This window comes from Dromaius novaehollandiae, chromosome 2 (genome assembly GCF_036370855.1).
Source record: "Dromaius novaehollandiae isolate bDroNov1 chromosome 2, bDroNov1.hap1, whole genome shotgun sequence".
Taxonomy (NCBI): Eukaryota; Metazoa; Chordata; class Aves; order Casuariiformes; family Dromaiidae; genus Dromaius; species Dromaius novaehollandiae.
The window spans coordinates 93,660,051-93,672,062 of record NC_088099.1 but is presented as its reverse complement, the minus strand read 5'-3'; the positions used below and the strand labels follow the sequence as shown (position 1 = coordinate 93,672,062).

General features: G+C 36.2%; 1 protein-coding gene across 3 annotated transcripts in view; it reads right to left on the bottom strand.

Annotated features, from left to right (window-relative positions):
* Nucleotides 1-3,822: 3,822 nt before the first annotated feature.
* The window catches only part of ATP9B (ATPase phospholipid transporting 9B (putative)), a 179,679-nt gene continuing 171,489 nt past the window's right edge, over nucleotides 3,823-12,012 (bottom strand). For 2 of the 3 annotated variants that reach the window (XM_064506907.1, XM_064506909.1), the window contains 4 exons: nucleotides 11,556-11,613; nucleotides 10,669-10,872; nucleotides 8,036-8,068; nucleotides 3,823-7,184 (listed from right to left, as the gene is read on the bottom strand). In XM_064506907.1, the coding sequence (XP_064362977.1) occupies nucleotides 7,048-7,184; nucleotides 8,036-8,068; nucleotides 10,669-10,872; nucleotides 11,556-11,613 (432 nt within the window). In that variant the 3' untranslated portion in view covers nucleotides 3,823-7,047. The remainder of the gene's footprint in view (nucleotides 7,185-8,035; nucleotides 8,069-10,668; nucleotides 10,873-11,555; nucleotides 11,614-12,012) is intronic. The other variant, XM_064506908.1, reaches the window with a different exon arrangement.

Below are 12,012 nucleotides of genomic sequence, written 5' to 3'. Positions count from 1 at the left end.
CAGCCTTTTGCTTCTGAAAGTGTTTCCCGGGGCCGGTCAGAAGCCGTGTCAAGCACTGCAGTTTCCACCATCACAGCTCCCGTACCCTGATGGAGCTGCCTGTATGACAGGCTTTCCTTTAAGAAGCCTTTCCCCAGTTCTCCAGCAGCGAACTCCATCACTCACCATGCTCATATGTCTGAAACGGCAGAATGAGTTACCTGTATGTCAAGAAGAGAGACTCTCGCCTTCTTGAGTAGTAGATCAGTGACTCCAGTTGGCTCTGCATTACCGCTGAGGTATAACCTCTTTCTCCCACCTCACCTGCCATTTCCAAGTAATTGCTTTTGGACAGATGGTACGCTAGCAGCGTGCTTATGTGACTAGCAACTTGGCTTTCTTCCCGCTCTCTGACAAAAGAAATCTGCTTCAAGCTACACAGAGATAGCCTATTTTTCTTTGCCCTGCTTCCAATCCAGCATTACAAATCCATTTACATAGCACCTGATTGTTTCAACAACAGGAAAAGTTCTGTGGTTAGGGACTACTTACATCTATGTCTCTTGACATGCAAGCAGGTGCAGCTGGATCAAAACGCTAAGACGCATTTATGCAGTTGCTATTCTAAAGATAACATGACAGTGCGTATGCAGTGCTACAACAGGCACATTTGCAGGGATTCTGTCTGACAACGCTAGCAGAGCATACTGTTTCTCATTTAGGAAAAATCTCTTTGTACAGTCTTATAACATACACAGGAGTAGACTTGACAGTAGAGGTAGTCAGAAATACACAGTATTTTGACCATTTGTTTGTTACGACGAGACTTGGGCACACGAGCCCGAAAGAAACAAACTCAATTTCCCTCAATAGTTCTACTCCTTCAGGTAAGCATAAACTTAAAACAACCTTTGCGCAAACTTATTTTCTGAAAATGTTATCAAATGGCTTTTTCTTTTTCTTTTTTTTTTTTCGGTAGGATGCACAAGGGCATCACAAACCTAAGTTATTGTGAGCAGCAGATGACGTCTTTTGGATTGCCAGTAGGACTGCTTTGGTTGCATTTGGATAGGGGTAAGTACATACTAGACCACATCTGCATTACCTATCTTGCCTGTAACACTCAGATACAAAACCTACCTCCTACAGCTAGGTTAAACTCCAGTTGACTGGGATCAAGATAAGCCATTATATTCAAAGGACTATCATGTGGAAGAATCAATATACTGACAAAAGGACAAGGTACTTTGGGAGTCAGACCCCATGGGTGGAAATGCAAGCGCATGTACAGCAGGGTTCTTCTTGCAGGCAAACTTTGATTTCAATAGCAAAAGAAGGCAGCAGCCAGTGATTACATGTAGGGGAGACAACAGCTCATCTTCTTCTACTGAGCACATGTGGCACAGAGGTTTTCCCCAGGGGAACATCTTGATGGAGAATTCTCAGATCTTTCCTTCAAATAGGCAATAGAGGATTGCCATAAATATGTAACATATGGGGATGCTCCTAGCCCTTTTAGGTCAACTCAGAAAACATCCATTAGCACCCCCACCCTCCGAGCCCAAATGGCCAGGAATTAATTTTCAACAGCCTTTTGAAGTAGTTATCTGTAATTTGCTTCCACACAATGTGTGTTTACTTTGCAAAATCAAATTCATGCTTGGAACCTGGAGTGAAACACCACAAAACACAGAGGAACCATGGAAAAACTAAATGTGCACGTTACAGAGAAACAACAGAAAGTAGTTCTACAAATAAGAACTTCGATGGTCTATTTTGTATACTGCTTGCTTAAAGCTACAGGAATACTGTAACCAAAACCCTTGTAATTATTGTTACTTTTCCCCATAGAAAAGGAAATAAACCTTGTTAGTTTGCTGCTAGAGGAATAAAGGCCAGGTCATAAATACTTTTCACACTTAAAAGTTATGGAAAATAATGTCACCTCTTCTTGAGCAGACGACCTTTCTTAGAGCTCAGTAATGCAAAAAAGCTAAGTGTCCCTAGAACCAGCCTTTTTCTAGCCAAGCTGAGGTTCAGCATCGCAGATCATGATCTAAAACTGAAAGGATGCTGGAGGGCAGGAGGGGACTACAATAAGGAGAAATCTCAGCTGCAGTTTTGCTAAAACCTGGTCAGGAATAGCAGAATAAAGAATTTGAGAACACAACTGCAAAGTGCTCTCTCTTATTAGTCTGTTCAAGGCATCACTTTGCACAACCTCTGCTTTAAAACATCTTGATCAAAACTATGTTTTTGGTCAATGGAGTAGCAAATAGGTCTTTGAGTGCGATTCCCTATTTGAGAAAGATTGTGTTGGCAATTGGCTGAGCAAATTCCCACTCACAATAACAGCTGTGAACCCTGCTGAGGGCATCTGTTGGGTAGTTAATACTTGTTGGGAAGTATCTTGCTTTAAGTGTGTTTTGTTTACAAAAGAAATTCCTATGCTTTTTAACACAGTGTTAAAGATATTGTGCCTCCTGTTTGTTTACATATAATGTTTGATCTGTGTTGTCTTTGTTCACTTGTACTGATTTTCCTCCCTACAGGGGGCTAATACATTGAAGGGCTTTTTTGATTGCCTTCAAGTTTCAAGTCAGTTATAATAATAACAGCCTAGATACAGAAAGGTTATTAAATGAAGTGTAATAAGAGACTGCTGGCCCAATTCTTTGCTCTAACTGGCAAAAATAAGAAGAAACTCCACCTACGCTAAAGTTGGAATGGATGCCAGGTGAAGCAGGACCTACCAGAGCAGCTTCTGCACAAGTAGCACGAGCAGAATAGCTACTTTGCCTTCTGTAGCTGACACTTTTCAAGGGGCACTGTCTGCCGAGACTCCGCTGTCAGTTTGCACACACACTTAAGTTAAATTCCTTTGGCCTGCAGGGGCTGTTGGAGCCACATTAATACCTTTGAATATGAAGGGATGCAAGTGTGAAGCAGGTGCAAACCTCTTTCATCTTCTCTTAATATAAAACCCAGGGACAGAGCTCTGACAGGGGGAAAAAGATGTCAGGTCAGAGAAACTTGAACAGCACATCTCTAAAGGCTCTTAGGAATGCCTGTAATGTCAGTTAAACAGCAAGCCCTTCCCCAGACCTGACTCACCATCATTCACATTGGTAATATGCAGGCATAAAGGTGATCAGGCACAAACAGCCTCAATCTCCAGCGACGTTTGAGAAGGAAGCCACCAGTGCGCTGCACGCTAGCACAGGCTGAGGTGCATGTTCATGTGGAGCTGGAGGATGATCCTAGGAACTCACTGTCTAGTTTACCAGCAGAAGAGCTGAGGCTAGTTCTTCCTCAACATAATTTGAATGCCTTGACACAGCAATATGATTGCAAAGGAGTACAGGGACTATATACTGCTTAGGTCTACTCTCTAACACATACAAACAGCGTAAGTAAGAGCAGTATATAGGGAAACGATCTCCTTGTCTATAGAGGCTGACCTCCATGACTAACAGTTCTCTAACTACATGAGTGAATATTAAAATTCTTGCTTAAATACCTATAGAACTGGTATCCAGTCTGAAAAGGTTCCCGATTGCAGAGTTGCCTCTTGCAGAGGTGTTTTGAAAGGAAACTGAAAAATGGTTAGGCCCATACTATTTTGCAGATACACAGTAAGGGGACATTTACAGTACAGGCTGGCTCAAGTGGATGCTGTCAAAGTAACACATACTTCATGTGTACATACAAAAGCAAGGGCGTGTGTTTGGACAACTACTCTGAGAAATTTTAGGAAGAAAGCAGAAGACACGACACAGTTGAACTTTGATGGTATGTGTCAAAAAGCTCAATCGGAACACAAAAACACTGTTGTAAACACACTCATGGAAAAGTGCCACAGATTTAATGTCAAATATGCAAGGCCTCCATTTTTGGCTTCCATTTGCAAACTAATACTCCCTTCAGTGAAATGTTTTCCAGCAGTTACATGAACACATCAGTTAGAATAGTGTCAGAAAAAATGGGATATAATTATCAGTACTCATGTTTGCAGGATCTCTTCTTTCCTCCTGTGTCCTCCCAACAAAATACACAGGAAGTCCAGACAAGGTTTAGCTCATAAGCTCATTAACACGGTCTAAACAGATTGATATTTTCAAACATGTTATTTCAGTGAAGCAGTATTTCCTGTTCACATCTTGCTCTTCCTATCCCAATTCTGAAACTGTTTTCTAAATGTTTTCAAATTGATGATTCCAACAACAACAAGAAAGGATATAGCAGCTCACAAAAGTAAACATTTATTTAATACCAAATAAAACTAAGGTCCTTATGGGTGTAACCTGCAGATTCAAGGCTTAAATCTCTGTTTATGTATGCTGATATGGTTCTACAGACTTATTCCTGATAAATACTGATGTAAACTGACAACAGAATGCGATTCTCAAGAAATGATTTATTCACCTGCAGACCAGACCTGTTACCATTCTATTCTCTTTGGAGAGCCAGGCATTGTGATGGTACTTAATTTGCTTTGTACTGAAATCCATGATACATTAAAGCTTTCTACTCAAAGATATCATATTACAATGCTTAAAATCGGTGTTGATACTGCTACCTGTAAACCACTGTGGTAAGGTAATGCTACCCCATTATGGGGCTGTGGCTGAGTGACATGAATGAATATAAACCAAACTCTCCTGGTACAGATAGTTTTGCACTGACTGAACCTCAAAAGCAAGGTAAGTCACCTGAGTCAGACTTCTGCACAGTGTTCAAAATAAAGTGCTAGCTGAAACTAGACCTTTGCTGTATACTGAAAATGCTCTAAGCAAGCAGGCACTCTAGAGAATCAACCCCATTTCTGAAAGCCTTATATCTGTGTGTAGGATCTATGCATTTGCTGTCACAATAACCTCACAGTTTTAATGCTGAAGATTAGTAAGTACACTATAAATTCTGTACACATGGATATGACTGTCTCATACAGCTGTATTAAGATATTACTATCTCTTTCATACTGCTAGTTTAAGTTCTGATATTTCTCATTTTCTCGCTAATGTTGAATGTTTAGATGAAGGATGACCAGTTCTCTAAACTCTTGCTTAACCACTGAATCTCACACATACAGTTGTGAGCTCACAGCCAGTAAGACAAAAAGGCCTGAAGAAAACTTCATCAACATCTCAGAACTGCACACTGTTGACTTTTCTTAGACTGCCTCTTAAGTACCTTAATTGGTCCAAAGAAATTACCACCTATTGGGAAAAACAGAAAATTAAGGCAAACCAGCAACAAAGGAGATCATAGTATTAAATGAAAAATATAAACCAACAATACCTTGCAAAAGCTACCTAAAATGAAGAAAGGCTTCTGCTAGTACAAAAGAATAGTGACATCTTGTGGGGATTTTACAGAAGAGAGCTTGCAGAGGGACAGAGCAAACTGGTCTCATGATTGCAATGTTAAGCAATTAAAAGAAACACTACTAGTTTAATACATGTGCCATTAATAATATTTCATAGAAATTAGGCTTTATTGCTTTTATAATGAGGAATGAAAATTTTAAAAATAAAAAGCAGATAAATAGCTAGTAAGACTTTCAAAACAAAATTGATGGAGTGGAGTGTAGTCCAAATAGCTCCACAGCAATTCCCTCTGCTCTCCCAGGAAGTAGTTATGTTTGCCATTATCACTCATCCAATATAATAAGGGTATAAGGGCAAAGTCATAAGAGACTAAACAAGAATTATGCTGTAAAGGCATACAGTCAAACTTAAAAATGAAATCCGTATTAACTGTTTAAAAACACATACATAAATATTTAATAAATAAAGCATGGATAATTATGCTTCCAAATTTGTTATATGTACTTCTTGAGAAAGCAAATTTATATCAGAATGGAAAATTAAAGTAATATCTCCTTTATCCCAGTACAGTACGTAAGATTTGGACCCTTCAGACTGTATCAGATCGGAGAACTTTCTGGGACAAATCTTCAACTGTTGTAAAGTTATAACTCAGTGAAGACACCTAGCTCTGACAGTTTACAACAAGCAAAAACCATTTGATATCTTTTAAGCAAGTTTATACTTGACAAACTGAATTATAAAAACATAACATTTACAACTTAGATGATGATAGATTCCCCTACCATAATGCTCCTGTGTTCACCTCATTTCCTTTTACCTGAGTAACCTAAGTAAACAGATTACAAGGCAATTTAAACATATTAATTAATACAAGATTTACTGGACTTCTGATATATAGAAATGTACTCTGACACTATTTGCAGTTTTACAAATACAAAATGAATAATAATTTCTAAACATATTTAGTGAGCAGCCATGTCTTTGATATTCTGTACAAATCAGTAAGTGCAGTGGAATTATGTACAGAATTTTTTTACCATTTAATTTTTGAACAGATTTTGTGCAACCTGGCTTTAATGTGCACTTAAAGAACTGCTGTCAACATCACAGATCTGTTATATTTACTGATGCCAGAAATGGAGAGTACAGAAAAGGACAACAGCTCCTGAAGTAATACTGTGCTATGCAGACATCTGTACATAATTCAAATAGTGCTTATTAATCAATGTCTGATGATGAATAATATTTAGCAGCTAATACAGACAATGGCATTTACAGCTACTAGGTTTATTACAGTAAGTAGGAAGGAATGAATTTTTCTATATATAAACATTAAAGGAAAGGACTTGAATTCATTAGGAAGTTATGTAATAATTAAAGAAGCTTTCAATTCAGCTTGCGGAAGATTAGTGCAATAGGAAAAATTCCTTTACAGTAGCAATGAAATCATTCAGAAGCATTGTCAACTCAAAGAAAATTCAGTTTTATTTTATAATCATAGCGATTGAAAGTTAAAAAAAAAGAAGAAAGAAAATTTAGTTTATTTCTGGTAGTCTTATTAGTGTACTTCTCTGTTATAGTATCTGTCAGCTGTTTCCTCTTTTTGTGCTCCATTCACTCTATTACTTTTGACTTTTATTTTGTTAGTCCATCATAAATCTATAGACACAAAAGCACAGTGAATGTGCAATACGCAGACTGGCATGTGTGAAAAACCATAGGAATATGTTCACTTTTACGAGGTAAGCTTGGAGTAACTCGGAGGAGAAAATTTGCGCTTCAAGTACTTGAGAATGTAAAGTGGAAGACAGCTTACAACAGTGATTGCTGACACTTTCCACAGGAAGGTCACAGTTGTGATAAAGGCAACATCTGCAGAAATAAAAAAGGAAAATAAATAATGGGAGCTGATAACATGGAAGCTGGAACTTCCATGGTGGTAAGTCAATAAATCTCACTTAATTGTTTGCTTATGCCATTGTTTAAGATCGTGCAAAATTAAAGAAAAAACCCTAAACAACTGGTTATTTGGAACACAGAGACAATCAACCTTAGCATTTTATTTTTGTTGACTGACTAATCTATTTTTTTTAGACAGACTTCAGTGTCCCTTTATGCACTTTAAACTGCTTTGCAACACAAAATAATTTTAGGAGAAACAGAATCTCAGTGTAATAGCACGACTTTTTCATATTAAAAGGTAAGCCAGCTTATCTTACTTTTCTACAAGAATATTTTTTTTACCCACTATAATACAAGCTCCCACCCAGAAATTCTGCTACTGTATTAGATGTCTTATTCACAGAAAAATAAATAATCTGAATGCGGAAACAGGCACAATAACTAAACTGAATGTTTCTTAAAACTTTATAGAGATTAAAATATATCTTCAAAATTAAGATAAAATTAAATTAATTTACTTATTTTAATTATATTGCCATGAACCACAGCCAAAAGCCATTTTTTTCTCAAAAACATTAATGAGGATGGTGATGTCCGACATTTGCTGCTGAAATTTTCTGACCATATTTGCAATGGTGAGATTGAAATTAAATATCATGAAAAGATCCCAGAACCCAGATAACTCCCAAAATATTTTTTTCTGCTTTTCCATTAATTACAATTGTATATATTTTGAATGGTTTATTTTGAATGGTTTACTATTCAATAAATTTTTAAAGATTTTTTTTTTTGATCTTCAAGAAAAGTTAAACTTCACCTACCTAAGAAAGCTCCAAAAGACACTCTGCCTATACCTGTTTTGTAAAGAAGGAAAAGGAAAATGATGGGATAGATTTACAGAAAATAGGAAAGTTATATGAAAAATCAGGCAAAAGATTAGCTACACAAAAAGGCAGTAAGAAAGATGTCAGCATTAACTGGAATATTATCACCTCTCATATGACAATCTGAATTATTTTAAATTGGAGATAAAGCGAAACAACATTTTGAAAATAGAAAGCTACTATATGTGATCATGTTTTAAAAATATAAGTAGCCAGTTTTCTTACACCAGTTGATTTGACTTTAGAGTATAATTTACTGTATAAGTAACCTAATTAGAACTCAAAGTTTTAGACATGAATTAAAATTCACTTCAGAAAGATGCAGTAAAAGAAATGCTTTATTGCTCCAATTCTACTCATTAATACATACTTTGTATATTAGATTTCAGTATTTAAATTTGGTATACAGTTTTTGCCTAAGCCTGCTGTGACATGTTAAAACCCTATGTAACATGTCTTAGGGATGTGTCTAATCAGGCCATTCTATACAATTAACTCAAAAACCTGAAAACTGATTTATTTCCATGAGTCAGAGCTGTAGGGTAGTATGAAGTGTTCATCCTAACCTGAGTTGTCATACTCATGGTATCATTTCTTTTGAGAGCTGATGTTGTTGTTCAAAAGAATTGAAATTATAGAAATAAATAGTTTATTTGCCTGTAAAATCAAGCTACTATTGGATCAGATTATTTTCCCTGATACAAGGAAGTTATTCTAGACCCTGAATTGCAAAGGTCCATCACTTAGGTTTATACTACTTTGCACATACAAAAGAGGCTCTCCACGCACACAAAATTATTATTTGACAGATTAAATAAGAGTAAAGCATTAAGGAAAAGTGAGCCTAAAAAAATGTGTTTTCTCAGATCAGCTAGTGAATAATACACAGTACAGTATGTCTTTACAATAGTCCATGCAATGGCAGCCATTTTAGTGCCTTTAAAATACTCTTCAGTTAAGATGAAAAATACAGAAGTCGAATCCCCAAGCTGCAAGAAGCCATGTAACTGTTTACTTATTCATTTGGTCAGACTTGACACATGGGGATAATGAGGTACTTCCCTTTACAGGAAGGTTTTGGAGAAATGGACAGTCTCTACATTTTCACACATTTGTGAACATCGCTGTTCTCACTGAACAATACCTACAAAGGATGCAGGGACTGGCTGTTACTAATATTGAAGACTTACAGAGGTGAAGCAACAAATTCTGTTTTATGAGAAGTTACTGGAAGCTTGGACCAAAGAGATAATGCCTGTATCTGTTCTTGGTTGTTCCTTTCATTTGCAATCTGAGTGCAGAGATTCAGGAATCAACCCAGTACTCTCTATTAAATTGTCTGTGCATCAGTGTCAGAGAAACAAAACCAAAGAGAAAGGAAACTCTGGAAAACTTGAAAGAATGCATAATAAAAGTACCAAACCCAGCAGGCTTGTTTTTTCACTAAAATTAGATTCTCCTGAAATCTGGAAGTAACAAAACACCTGAGAGAGGCATTGAAGCATTTACTGTTTATAAAAAAAAAATTATACAGTGTAATTACACTTCCCTAGCATTGAATACATGGGACATAAGTGAGTGAAAGCAGAACTCAGAGTCCTAGAAACTAGCATGTAACATTTAATTCTATTATGAGAAGTGATAATTTAAGAAGAGCAGTTTGCTCATCAGTTCCTGGAGGAGAAGGAGCAGAATTCTATTCCTTGTGAGGCATAATCAAAATTGTTCTGTATGTTTCTGTAAGTTACATCTGTAAAATCACACTATGACTGAGACACCCAGTTTCACTGAAGGATAATTTGATAAAAAAAAAAAAAAAGTCTTAGTGCAGTTGGCCAGGGTATATTTCAATGCTCAGATCCTTGCCTGTTAAGACTTACAGTTAAAATTTGCTCCCTCCTTTTATCTTGTGAACTAAGAATAGAGTTAATTTATGAACAACTAGAACCATAAGACATAGTATGACATACTGCAATTTCAAACAAAGCAAAACTTAATATAAGCTTAATGTAATTATGAAATTGAATGCTTCTTAAATAAAATACCCTAATAGCCTTCTGCCTCCCTCTCTACTCAAGCAATATGTAAGCTCTTTTAAGCTTTTGGGTTAGATCTGATGAGATCCACTTGGTCTGGCTTCTTGTAGCAAACAAAATAATTCATCAGCTTGGAGAAAGATCCTGAAGAATCTTGAAGATTACTTTTTATTAAATCATATCCATTTCAGTAGTGCAAATCACAAAGCCAATTTAAGATAAGCAGTTTGGATCGCTGCTGGAAGATCAGACAGAGAAGGAGGGAAAGCATATATGGCTTGAGTAAAGTTTATCACCTAGATAAATCAAATTAACAGGGGGAAAAAAAATCTGACAAATCCTGAGAAAACAGGACAAGAAAATATTTTAACCCAACAGGAAATAAGTCTAGTTTCAAGTCATAGTCATATTTCTTACGGAGAAAGCTGTATTTCACAAAGCATAACACTCATTCATAACACCGAATGAGAAAAACATTAAGACAGTAAGTCATAAAGCACAGTTCTTTGCCAAAATACTTTTACTATTACTCACCAAAGTATTCATTTAGAAATGCAAGAGAGGCCACATAGCAGCCAAGACTGAGGAATTCAGCCACCACCATTAACCAGTGCCATGTTCGTATGGTCAGTGCAACCATCAAGAGCTCAGTCAAGATTAGGGCAGTGAAAGAAATGGCAACAACATGTACGAATTCAGATTCAAAAAGCAGCAGGGCTCCATACATCAGAATACCACCTAGAAAAGGCACACAAAGTTAAAAATACACCGTGCAATGAAATTTTAGTGTACCATCTTCCACAACTGCACACTGAACATTTTATTGCTTACTACAAAAGCTTTCTCTTAATTTTGATAAGGTAACAACACACTGAACTTTGTAAGAGAATAGCAGTTATGCTGTACTTTGTAGGTGAAATGGAACAACCAAAGTCAAACAGTAAAGAAATAGAACTATTAGAATTAAACACCTTTTTAGTACAATGTATCTGATGAACCGTTAATTAACCTCATTTTGTCTAGTGCTACAAATAAATGAGAGATTGTTGAAAGTGTAATTACTTCTAACTGATTACATAATTCAGATTTCTTCAACAGTACTTCTGTCATTCCAAGAAAGAAAACTACTGTGCAAGTGTATGCAATGTGATAAGCACTCATTAAAATTTTTCTGGATTAGCATTTAATTAAAACCACATCCTTTTTTGGGTGACATGCACCAATAAAAACACCAATCCATGCGGCACTGTGAATAGGCCTGGCACACTACAGGAATATTGATTTACGAGATAAACAGAAAGCAATATATTTAACTCTTGATGAAATGTTAAGCTTTGGGAATTCAACCTGCAGCTGAAAAACAATACTGTTAATAGCAGACAAAAAATTCTCATTTCAGTAAAATTAAGAATCTCTCCTACCTTGGTAAATACTGATTAAAACCCAGACGAGGAAGGTCTTAAACGACAAAGATCTTCCCTAAGGGAAACGAGAGGATAGTTAAACACAATTTAAAAACCCTACTTGATTCATATATTTTTAAATAGCCAGGCACTAGAGACACAAATATATAAGTATATAAGCAGTCTTCCAAGTGATATAGGCTAAAAAGCTTCTACTTGTTTTTATGATTTGTCATTGCAAACTTGTGTAGAAATCACATGAAACCAAAATCTGAGGTAGGACAGTTAAGGCATTAAATATAAAAATCTACATTTGAGCTTGCAATGCTATAGTTATTTTTCAGAGGGACAATTACAATGAAATTATTATTTTTTTAATTTAAAATGTTTTTATGTCTCCTTATTCAAATGTATTCATCAACAAAAATAGCATTCTGTACCTACTGACCTAAACCTCCAGCAAAACTGTATTTAC